The sequence below is a fragment of the Lissotriton helveticus genome, chromosome 5_1, assembly GCF_964261635.1.
Source record: "Lissotriton helveticus chromosome 5_1, aLisHel1.1, whole genome shotgun sequence".
In the NCBI taxonomy this organism is placed as follows: domain Eukaryota; kingdom Metazoa; phylum Chordata; class Amphibia; order Caudata; family Salamandridae; genus Lissotriton; species Lissotriton helveticus.
This window is the reverse complement of record NC_136065.1, coordinates 1,058,324,544-1,058,337,493: the sequence shown is the minus strand read 5'-3', so window position 1 is coordinate 1,058,337,493 and position 12,950 is coordinate 1,058,324,544. Positions and strand designations below refer to the sequence as shown.

The 12,950-nt window shown below is 43.6% G+C and overlaps 1 protein-coding gene across 1 annotated transcript in view; it reads right to left on the bottom strand.

Moving 5' to 3' along the window:
• The window catches only part of ARMH3 (armadillo like helical domain containing 3), a 693,715-nt gene that overhangs the window by 328,320 nt on the left and 352,445 nt on the right, over positions 1 to 12,950 (bottom strand). The window contains exon 17 of the mRNA XM_078643614.1: positions 5,438 to 5,503. Coding sequence (XP_078499740.1) covers positions 5,438 to 5,503 — 66 coding nt within the window. The remainder of the gene's footprint in view (positions 1 to 5,437; positions 5,504 to 12,950) is intronic.

The following is a 12,950-nucleotide window of genomic DNA, read 5'->3' as shown; positions in this document are numbered from 1 at the left end:
AGCACTGCTTTTTGAGTTTCCACATCTCAGATCCAGTCTGGTGCCTGGTGATATTCACAAGTTGAGGAATATGTGGTTAGATATATCCTTCAGAAATAAGGGTACTGTTCATTTCAGCTGAAGAATCCTGGCCCAGTCAATTTTAGAATGAGTGGAGGATGTTAAAGCAGACAAGAATACAAGGAAACGTTTTTTTTTTTTAAACTCACATGGATTTTCATAGGTGTGCTCAGGCTTCTGTCTGCACATACAAGTCAAAACCTGCAACTTCTGAGGACATGCAGTAAGCAACAATATTTGGTGAGGGTCACAGAAACATTATGTGCTGTGTAATACATTTTTAGAGGCCAATGTTATCAAAATGAGAGTAATAACTTGTAGTGAACATCTATCACATAGATGAAGTGTCAACACAATTAACCCAGACATTGGAATTTTCAGCTTCAGATAATACTTCATATGGGTTTGGCAATGCACCTGTTTTTGTAAATTCAAAGCAAAGGACAAGCAAAAGAAAGAAAGAAAGTAAGAAACAGAGCATGTTATAAAATACACGTAGGCTAAATGCACATCTACTGAAGGCCCAAACTTGTGCTACTAAAGTGGGTTACAATGTTACAATCCAGCAATCCTCTAATTATCAGAGCGGTACCAGCGAACTGGCTGCACATAGCACACCCCTGCCAATGTCAAGAAATGTTTATTTCACTGTGAAATTACATGCCTCATAGCAGTGCAGATGATCATGCAGAAGCACGGGCAGAGAGCTTATTCTACTCCTCCTCCTTCTCCTTATGGTCTTCTCCACTCGTTAGCAACCTGTGCCCGTAGGGATCAGCCCCAAATGATTTAGAAGAGTCGTATCAGCAGCAGGCGACTATCAGTATGACAGCTTTTTATCTCAGAGGGGACAAAAGATGGAAGCTTGCAATTCCTTTAAAGTACAATGTACTGTAGAGAGAGTTGTATTCAGAATCAGGAGGAGAGAAAGAGAACAAACAAAAGTAAGGGAGAAGGGAACATGATCGAAGTGGAGGGGGCGCAGGCCTGCTTGTACATCCTAGGTGTTATATTAGGAGCACTGTGTAACAAGGGTGATTGTTTTGACTAGTCTACATCTTCATGTAACGGAAATACATTACAAACCATATACTTTCATTTAACTAATCAGCTCATGGAATTCTAAATATTTGTCTGGGTTTTAGACCAAGGGAAGGATGCAAATACAGCTCAACCCTTGTGAATATTTTTGGAATTAGAGGTAAACTGGTGGTAAAAACATGGTTTCTACAGCATGCTAACTGAGAAATCATTGCGGTTCGGTAATGTACAGTTTTGCATACGTAAAGACCCAATTCTAATAATAATAATAATAATAACTTTATTGCGTGATTAATAAAAATCTTTGCAATGACTCTTTAGAAAAAACATTGGAGTAAATACATGATCAACAGTTAAAAACAATAAAAGAGAGTTAAAAATGTGGACAAGAGACCCGTGCAAACTGTTGCAATACATTGTGATTGTAAGAAAGAGCAGTTCAAGATTTGCTGAGTCTTTGTTAATCAAAAAAGAGTTTTCTTAAGATGCAAAAGCAGGTCTTTTTGAGTCAAGTTCAATCGCTGGGTTCTGGATTTTGGATTGTGTTAACTGTTTTCATGAAGCGCACTAGACTGCAGGCTAATTGGATATCATCTCCCTTGAAGCTGATCAACAGGGCTTGTCTGCGGGTTCGCACACCGTTTTGGTTCCAGAGCTGCGTTAGTTGGCCCCTTCGGGCTCTGTCTAGAGCTTTGCAGCTGCATAACAAGTGCAGAACGTCCTCCATAGGGTTGTCGCAAAGCCTGCAATTGGTGTTCAATTCCTGGCGTTTCCATGGGGGTAGATGTACTTTTGACGGAATTACCCCCATCCTCAGCCGCAGGAAATCTTCCTTCACCTTCCTTGAGAAGCTGGTACTGAGGTATGGCTGAGGTAGGGGGCTAGTGTAGCCTTGAATCACGAACCACCCATGTGATCTCCTGGTTAATGCTGTTTGTCTTCTTCCATGGAAAGAGTTTTCACTGTCTTGTTGACAAGGCGCTTGAAGCACTTGTGTGAGCAGCTCGAGTGCCAGAGGTCTTTTAATGCAAGAGATTTTATAGCTGCCTGAAGGTAGGCCGCGGCGGGAGATCCCTTGTTTGTCTCCTGATCTTTCCAAAGGTGGACGTTCAAGGAGTCTGGTTCAGCGTTCTTTATTTTGTGCCAGCATTTTGCATATGCGCCTTTACGTGCAATTTGCTGCTTCTGTAGTCCAAACTCCAGCCTTGACTGTGCTGGGGAGGTGTAGGGGGGGGAGTGAGAAGAGTATTCGGAGTGTTTTACTGACCACATTGTCTAGAATGACCTCGTCTCTCCCTCTCATACATTCACTGCCGTATGTTATTGATGGTAACAGTTTTGCACGAAATACGTCCAGCAAGGGGATTAAGTTTGGGCCCGCTATTTTGTTCTTGATACTTTTTAAAGCGATGGCCAGTGAAATCCCTCTGTTTTTTATTGTTGTAGCATGTCGCTGGAATGAGCCGTTGGAATCAAAAATTATCCCCAGATATTTATATTCTTTAACTGTATCCATTTTGAGGTCATGCAGAGACCATTGAAATGTTTGCTTTTTTGATTTGTGATTAAAAACCATCACCTTCGATTTTTCCATGTTGATGGTCAGGCCGTTTTTGTCGGAGAATGTGCTTGTTGAGTTGATAAGATGTTGCAGGCCTACTGGGGTGTGACTGATTAATATTAGATCGTCTGCATATAGTAAGTTCGACAGTGTAAGACCCCCTAACTTTGGGGCGTGATGGTTGCAGTTGTCCAGATCTTTAGAAAGGTCAGACATAAAAAGGTTGAACAGGGTCGGTGCGAGAACGCACCCCTGTTTCAGTCCTTTTGTGGTCGGGATTTCTTTTGATAAACAATTGCCGGCCCCCAGTTTTATTCGGATCCAGGTGTCTGAATGTAATAAGATCAATAAATTGAGCAGTTTGGAGTCCACCTCCCACTTTGAGAGTTTTGACCACAGTTTCCCTCTGTCAATGCTATCAAAAGCGGCTGTGAAGTCGATGTAGCACGCATATAGTGGTTTTTTATGTTTAATGGCAGCATCTATCAGCAGGGAGAGGGCTAGAATGTTTGTCGAGGTTCCTAGATTTTTTTTAAATCCAGTCTGGTTGATAGGGATTAATTTTTTATTTGATGCCCAGGAGGTTAGTTCTTCCAAGAGTAGCCCAGAAAAATATTTTGCATCAATATCTATAAGGGCTATGAGTCTGTAGTTCTTGGCCTCGTTCTTGTTGCCTTTTTTATAGACCCAATTCATACTGTGTTACCGACTATAGCTGATAGGCCACCTTAAACTGACACAAAATACAGTACATTACTGGAGTACACTAAGGTGTTTTTTGATTCAAACACAACAATCCTCGGGTATAGAAGTACAGCAACTTAACCCTTTGTATGTGTCTCTGGCAATGTGATATGTAGCAAACTCTTGGGCTTTGGTGAGACGTGTCAGGGAAACAATATGAATCAAAGCCTTACAAATGCCACAATGTGGTAAACAGAAGACTATGAGCATACTCTAGGTTAATTAGACATCTGCTTTCTGAAGAATTGCTTTTCCTCTATGTTGCTAGTGCTCTTAAAACAAGCAAGGAATTACGGCAGGTCTTAAAAAAAGAGTTTTGTAGCAAACTCTAGTAATCAACTTATTTGGAATTGAACTGAATGTACTAGAATCTCAGAGGGAACAGATGTAACAAAGTGCACTCTACTTGTATCTCTGTAGTCTGTCCTGAGAGTATGTTGTCTTTTCCTGGGCTCCCCAGATTTATGAGCCACCAATATCTTAAAGATCTACTCACTTGAAAAAATAATGTTTCTCAGTAAAATATTTCTTGTCCTTTTAGCAATGAGTCTCATTCTTTGTACAACTGATGGGCTCTTGTCCAGCTTGCATTTGTTTTATTACTGCACCAATAGTGCTCTGTTATTTTCTTGTCTTTCACAGAAAGACAACTAAAGGAAGATGCTACACATACACAAACGTTTCTAGAGCTGTGGCACCATGAACTGATGAATCACAGAGATGTTCAGGAAGAGTACTGTAGGATGATTCTCCGGCCTCAGAAGTCATAAGGGAGGCAGCAGAGCTTCAGCACTGGGCTTAGAGCATCTTGGTAGAAGTTTAAGAGGATGGAGGATAGCATGTGGTCAAATTTTGCAATTGGGTTTGCGGGGTGACAGAAGTAGAGTGGCATCTCCTCCAGTTGTCCTTGCCACAACCTCCTCAAGGAAAGAATACTGGTGTGAAAGTCCTGAAAAGATAGGCCCATTGTACAATGGTCAAACTCATGATAGCTCAACTCTTGACCCACTTAAATTGTTGCCAAGTCACTTGAATAAGTGAACCAGCAAGGTGGTGTCACAAACTCTTTGTCATGGTGTACTTCTGGTATTGGAGCTCACTCTCAGCAGGACAGGGGTCGGGATTGCAAGGGAGCTATCACAGCAGGGGCTGATGCCTTCTAGTGCTTCTAATGCTCCTTCTGCCTCCTGAACTTAGGGATTGACTTTGGGAGTTCCTGACAATTGGAGAAAGACTGCCTCTTGAGCTTTTTGTCTGTGCTATGGCTCACCTCTGACTGACTGGGATGTACTGTACTTCTCAGTAGCTACCTATCCCGGTTATAGGCCAAAATGCCAAGGTGTGGATACTCTACTTGACAGTGTAATAGGGTCTCCTGTGCAGGTAATTTGGATCCTAGGTGATTATCAGTGTGTAGCCACTTTAGACCACACCCCTGGACTATGACAACAAGGTCCACTGGAATAAGTAATCAGAATCTGAGGGTGGATGGTCTTCTGACCTAGTGCTTTTGGCCTTCCTAGGAATTTCTTGAGCCCCTTGCATAAGGCCGGTTAAGGTGACCTACATAGGGGAGGAGTAAGGTCCCTCAGATTGAGGCTTTATTATTGCATTGTCAAGAAGAGTGCTCAGTGCCGCACCTGAAGGACAACACTCTGTATTTACTACCTGATTCTTCTTACTGTGGACAAAACTCAATATCTCGTTCAGGGATGGCGAGCCCTTGTTCTTCATGCACACCACGTGGCTCCGGAGGGTTTTATACCACTGGCAGCACACAGAGTGAGGGTGTACACCACATCACTCTTCTACCAGGCATTTAATGGAGAGATTATTATGGTTAACTACTGCCAATAGCACCATACACACCACTTAAAAGCTGAACAATAAAACTGGAGACAGAAGACACAATGTGCACAAAATAAGTCCTGGAATCGATTAAGTTGGTTGCTTACTTAGCTCAGTAAATAAGTTTACTCATCTGCAGATTTACTTTATGAAGCTAAAATTGTCACTGAATAATACACTTACCATTCTATGTAAGTTGACTCTGAAATTCATATTGTCATCGTGTAGAAATGCATTTGCATATTGATCCTGTTGAATATAAAAACAGAATATTTATGTTTTATGAGGTTCCGGGGAATGGAAGATTATTTTCTAGGCCAAAATCAGCTATTTTACAAGACCCAGTAACTGGAACATTCTAGAAAAGAGTAATGTTTCTGCAAAAATTTTTTCACTGCTTCAACAAAAGCTGGATTTACAGTCCTTGTTCCAATGATATGCTCTGAAATTTAGATGGAAAACTAGGTATTTTTTCTGAAACTGCAGGGATTGATTTAATGACATATTATTAAAATAAAATTAGGCTACTCATTACATTTCACAAAGGATTCCTCGTGGTAACTCTTTAAAACGACCATATCAGGCTTCTATTGAAACTGACTCAATCAATGTTCGAAGTAAAAGTAGGTTGTCTCATTAAAGAATAAAGACCTCGCAGAACAAAGGGGATTTAAGAAAGATAGGTTAACCCTCCATAGTGTAGGTACTTCATTAAAGAATAATTCAGACGAATACAGGGACTGAGATCTTACTAAATTCTATAAATTAAGAAGCGTTGCAAAGCTCACCGTCTGTATTTACTATGCTAATGTATGCCGCGTTAGAACAGCACAACGAGGCACACAGGAGGGAGCTGGAGTGGGCAGAGGGGGCTGTAGATGGAATGTAGTCTCTCCATCAGTTCAATAGGCACTTAGGTGGATGCAGAAGAATACACACAAGCAGCCAATGGATTTAGGTGAGAGAGGAATACAACAGTAGGATGAGTCTAGATGCAATTCACTAAGTCCAAACCTATGGACGATCAAAGCAGGTCAAGGGTTGAAAGGGGCAGGCCCGAACTGAACTTAAAAGTAGCTGGCACAAGTGTCTCACCAGTATCTCGCAACCATCCAAATACTGTAGTTGCACCAGTACCTAGCAACCACAGCCAATGCTATAATGTAAGCTGCCAAGATCATGCAAAGAATTTCTAGGCGCTGTGGGGCAAGTGCCTGTCTGTGCCTAGCAAACAAATGTAACAGAATAATGTGTTACAAAGGGCATTGGCCCAGACCCTACTACCTCTGCTATTGTAATGCAGCATAATGGCATGAAATAACAACAATAGGACCGCTTGACATAAAAGCATTTGCTGCTTCTAGCAGACAAACGTAGGCGAAAAACAGTTTACGTACATAATGTTTCAGATTTTGGAGTGATGGCAACATAGTATTCCGCATTTGTGTGATGGGTTCATACGGAAAGGTATTTAGGCAAGTGAAATATAAGCTATTCAAAGATGAGGTGCCATCCGCACTTCAGTCCAGTCTTCATACAGCAAAATACTACAGGGTAGCATTGCTCTTTAACTCATTTGTATTGTGCCAGTACCATCTGAAGGCTCTCTTGCAGCTGGCCTAAATGCAACCTAGCCAGCCAGAACTGCTTTAAGCTTCTTTCTGAATGCCAGTAGTAAGGCAGAGCATCTATCATATCTAGAGAGTGTTACAAATGGAAGGCATCTGGACATAGAAGGATCAACTACCCTTATATTTAAGGTTGCACCCTGGAATAATTACTGACCTGGTTAGCACTACAGAGACTCCTAGTAGGGACATCGAGTAAAATGTCGAAAACAATTTATTGAGCAGCCAGCCGCTGCAGATAATTATATGCATTGAATACTTCAGCCAGAAGAAGCCAGCGTAAGGATCTCATTGCAAGTGAGATATGGTTGTATCATCAGCCGTTAATAGCCCTAACAGCTCCATTTTGCGCTCTTTGCAATTTCATAGAGGCCACAATAAAGGCCACTGCACTAGTTCAGCTTTGTTGGCATTGATCACCAAGGATCAATAGGCTTTCGAAAGCAGTGAACTAGGTTTATCTAACTGCAAGTACCAACTCCTGACCACTATGCCAACCTGGGAGACAAAGTAACCAACGATTCAAAGAGCATCTCTGGAGGCTCCTGCTGTTGGGCCACCATCATACTGTTGATTAAGAAGTGTAAAAAAGAAAACAAAGAATGCAGTAGACCTTTTCTATCTATGCACCAAGGATCAGGTATAAGATCCCCGTATCCATAAGGACTGCACCATGCTGCTCCAATTTAGGAAACAGTTGAAGATATGCCTCTTTAATGAACACTACATCACAATGTGTAATAATTCAATAGCTAGCAACCTCCTACAACTAATCAACTGTATGCTTGCCTTCGACCGAATAAAGCACTCCGCTGCTTTTTTAGTTAGGTTCACACTTTGCAAACATCACACAGATTCCCCTTACTTTTTTCTGCTTTTTATTTTACTTGGTTTACTTTTTATCTGGTCAAAACAGGCAGGATTCGTGATGAGCTTCTCCATGCTGATGTACAGCTTCAGCTACAGCTTTATAATCCATTTAGAGACATACTTGTGTGTTAGTGTCTCTGTCTTTGAATTTCGTGTTCTGGGGATTGCCCACTTTGAAATGCTCTCTCGTCCATTGTGCTCTTCCTCCAGAGAGCAGCCTATCACAGCAGGACTGACTACTATCTTGATAGCCCCATACACAGGCCATGAGGGACTAGAGGTTCACATCTGGATGTCAGCCTCAAGATATGTGCATCAAAAGGTTACCAAAGGGCCCCAGCCTACTCTTTATGATTCTCTTTTCAGCGTATCCCCTTCTTCAGACGTGAACAGGATCCTTTGACCAGTGACCTCCTTCCAGAATCTAAGTATCACTAGTGTTGTGCACTGAAGAGCCAGGCTATTCCTTCCTCCAATGTATGTCTCACCCAGCTCTCAGGAATGCAGCAATCCACAAATCTATCTGAGAGAAACCTCCAACTCTCCCAGCTCCTCCCAAAAGCCCTGGGCTTCCCAAAATGGAACTTGGTATCTTTGGTGTGTTGTGTGTACGCATGCTCTACTGCGTGTGCACACACAAACAAGTGTGCAGCCTCCAATGCACTGTACCCTCGCACAGGCATCCACACATCCCTGTGCGCTCAGGCAATACCACACGCTATTGCCTACAAGTAGTACCAGCTCACAGGCTCATATATAACCCTGCGTAGATACGTGTATCCCAACGTACACATGCAGCCTTGCGCACTATCTTCTGATGCACTGCACCTTCCAAAGGCACACATACATCTCAGCGCTGCATATAATCTAGTGCAGGCCAAGGCTGAGTTAAGCACACAGCAATGGAACTTTACCAGTGTGTGGGCCAGGAATCACTACTGTTCTATCACTACTCCTGACACAGCTAAAAAGAGGCCTATTCGCTCTACTGAGCACTAAAAACGAAAACACTATGATGCCACCACCGTGCTCGTGCTACTTATTTACCAGAGAAGGAAGTATCCTTCCACACTTGAGGGTAGGCCTGTCTCATGGACTTTGATCTGCTTAGAATGGGAGGGGCACCCAAATCATTGCCTTCAAGTGGTGGAAGGGTACTTTACCGGTGAAGGCAGTACCTTTCTACCACTCGAGGGTAATGATTTGGGTGCCCCTCCCAGCAGATCGTAGTCCATAAGACAGGCCTAAGTCATAGTGCACTCACATAATCCGTGCTTGCTAATGACCAAAAATCATTACCAAGGATCAGATATCACCACAGCTGTAGCACTCAAGGCAGTGGTGCAAATCTGTCACCATGCGACTGACTTTTCTGTCTCAACATCTTCCCATTTGATTGGGTCAAGGCATCCGCAAGGGTGTTGATCACACCTTAAAGGGTTGCAAGGAATTCTTTCTTTACGACTACAGCTCTGATTCACCTCATGGATGCCCTGGCTCACTGCAAACTTGCCCAAGAAGGAAGACATTCAATTCTTTAGGGGTTGGGCTCAATGTGCTCTGATCATTTTTTGTGATGCACACTCACCTATCTCCATTAAGAGCCATAAAATCATTCTCTTTAGAATGGATCCTAAATTAGCAAAGATACCTTCAGAACATGTTCCAGGAGATACCAATGACCCCCTCTTTGGTGATCTATTTACTAAATCTCCATACACATTTCTGTTACGTTTATCACCTTAGACAAGGATCAATCCAATATTAAAAATCATTTTTACGTGTCTCACTCAGCGATTTACGAGGACTTTCATCAGACTGACCAGGAGGCCAGGCTATTCGTCATTCCCTTTGTGGAACCAGTGACTTCTTAAGTTCCGTCTTCCCTCATTCTAGTAGAGAAAAGAATGCAGGAGCATGATGAACTGCACATCATTGAAAGCAACACCACTTTCGGAAGTACAGGTGCCCGAGTCCTAAGCACAAGCTCGCTTGAACCAGTTTTTCTTGACATCTGGTGAACAGTTTGGCCCATCAACCTGAATAAATAATCTTATAAGAAGGACAGCGGGCGCAAATGACATCCACCTCCTATCAAGGGACTTAAACCCTTATTTGATCCTGCTCAACCTCCACACATGTAGCTGTAGATAGTGGAGGTTAGGATGTAACACTGTGCCCTACTGCTATGACAGTAAATCCTCCTGTAGAAGTGGAGGGCAAATGCTCAGTCAGCAGTTGCAAAGCACCAAACTCTTCAAGCCCAATCTGGGGCCACTAGAAACAGCTGTGCTTGGTGGGCCTCACTTTCTTTAGAACTCGCAGAATCAGAGGCTGAGGAGGAAAGTGTACAGGAGGCCGAAGTCCCTCCAAAGGCAGAATGTGTCTCTCAGGCCGAACACAGAAGGAATCTCTAGGCCGCAGAAGTCTTGGCACTGAGTGTTTTCAAAGGTAGCTAAAATATCTACCAATGGTGCACTCCACTGGAAAAAAACACCCTATGACACTTCTGGGTGCAGACGCAAGTCAGGGTTAATAAGATGGTGCCTGCTGATGAGTGATCCTATTGTAGGATGGACCAACAGGGAAATCCTGTGGTGTGACTCAGAGACAGAGCCATAATACAGAGGGCACAAGACACAATTATGCTATGCGTGTTGCTGTACCACATGTCATTGTGTTGTCTGTCAACACAAAATTGACCTGCCCTTGGTGTAAGCCAGAAAGACCTTTAGGGCAAGCCATAAGGCATGCAGATGGAGAATATTTATGTGGAGACACTACTCCATCAGCGACTAAAGCACTATGTTTGCCACTTTTTCAAGGTGACCTCCCTAGTGCAGAGACAATGCATCCATCTCAGCTATGAACTCCGGAGGAATCAAGCACAAGAGCATGCCGCGTGTCAGACTGACATCTGTCATCCACCACTGAAAGTTTCGAGCCATGTTATACACACACACACACACACACATGGATATTGTCTGAAAGATAACCTCTTTGCCACGCCAGTTTCAGCAGCAGATGCGACTGAAGGGCCTCCATGTACCACCAGGCATAAGACAGCAGCATAGTGTTTCACGCCCGATGCCAAAGGACCAAGAATTCCTAGAGCCATCAAAGTCGAACAGTAGCTTCTGCCTAAAGCATTGAGCCATAGCCTGAATGTACCAGACTCGTTGTGGAGGCGGGACATTCTTCAATATGATCAAGTCAATTATGGCTCAATAAAGAGAATTCTCTGAGCAGTTTGGAAATGGGATTTGGACTCTTTCATAGAAAATTCCACAAAGGAAAGCTGCAACACTACAGTCAGCAGGTAGTCAAAGACTATGCAAAGCAATCCCACCTTCTACAGCTAGTCATCGTATATGCTGAACCTTAGAAGAAAGGCTACAAACCTGATCTTCAAAAAGACTTGTTGTGCCAATGTAGGGCAGGAAGGCAGAAGAATGACTTGTGAATGATTCAACCACACCACAAAGTGAAGATATTTGCTTTGGGACAGCACTATCAGCACATGAAAGTACATATTCTGCAGACCCAGGGACATGATCGCGCCCTCAAAGACCAGAACCACCAGAAATTGAGCAGGTGGCATCATTCTGAACTTCCCTTTTAGAGGAAGGAGTGTAAATATCTGAGGCCTATAACTGGTCTCAGGTCTCCTTACTCCTTGGGGGCCAAGACATACCAACAGTAACAGCCCAATGCTCTTTTCACCACAGGTATGATTTTGATCACCCCATGGGCAAGCAGCATCAGCATTTAATTTGATAGAATCCCGAAGTGATTTGCAAAAGTATGAGTGCCTGGGGTACACGGAGAGGGGTGTCTAGAAAGGGAAGTGCATATCGTACTAGCACAATCCAAAGCACATACTGGTCTGACATAATGGAGCATTAGTAAGGCAGGCAATGCTATAGCTTCCCCTCATTAGGGCCCATAAGCCGGGCCAGGCATAACTCTGTTCCAGGGGCACCAAGGTACTCCAGACTAAAGAGCCCCACTCTGGCTGAAACTGGTTTTGGGTTGCCTGTGGTCTGGTTCAGGGAGGACCTGGCCTGGCAGTTCTGGCTAGACTGTTCTGACTGGAGTAGGGTCAAAATTGTTTGAATGTGGCTAAGTCCTACTCAGGTGGGATTGTGTGCAAAATAACGAGGGACTGAGATGGAGCCCCAAGTAATTACCAGTGGCTGAGATTAGTTCAAGCATTCATTCCATCACTTTGTGGTATACGTCAGAACCAAAGTCTGCACCAAAGTCAATGCAGAACCCAAATCAGGTTCAAGGTGCACAGACAGGGCTAATGGTGAAATTACCAGTGGTAACCCGACTGGAGGTCCTTGAGGATCTTTGCCACCCAGAGGCACATTAGGAGTAGGAAGCATGGCAAAAATGTGCAGTATAGCTTCCCTTTGTGCCTCAATTTGCTGTAATGTATCAGAAAGGCAGGTTGGTTCTCGACCAGACATCAAACCAGCTTGTCAGGAGATCCGAAGTGAGACTGTTTGGCATGTTTAGGGCTTTGCACCCTCACTGAAGAACAGGTATTGTGAAAAGGGGCCAAATCCTTCTTAGACTACTTATGCTTTTTCTTCGACTTATCCAAAAATCTGCTGTGGAAATGACATTGGGAGCAAGGACGGGACCTCGCTCTTGATTTCAAAGGGGAATAGAGTGGAGTCTTGAGGTGTTTTACAATGCAGAGCGTTGCAATTTCGTATGGGCTTCTGGTTAATCTGAGTACAGTCTTGCAGGTTCTGGAGTCTAGTCCCAAACACCAGAGGCACACTTCATGAGCATCTGCTACAGACATCTGTTTGCAACAGTTCCTACAAGGTTTAAACCCTGTCCTTTTAGGGTTGGCCATTCCCCTGCACACTGGAAAAAACTTTGAGAAAATTTCCAGATCCAGTCTGCCGCCTGGGGAACAATCACACGGTGAGGAATCTGTGCCAAGTAGTATCCATCAGAATAGGCCCCGTGGGAGGCCCCAGAGTCAGTGGTGCTGCTGGAATGGGCTACTCGGGCAGCTTGATGACAACGAGCTCAAGTGCAGAGGAGGACTCCAGCGAGGTCACTTCCCTCAAGACCTTGAGCAATGACAACAGGTTTTATGGTATTCTGTTCTTCGTTTCTTTGTTTCCTCCTCTTCCCCCTTAAGGATTTGGATAAGGATGAAGAACACAGAGGAT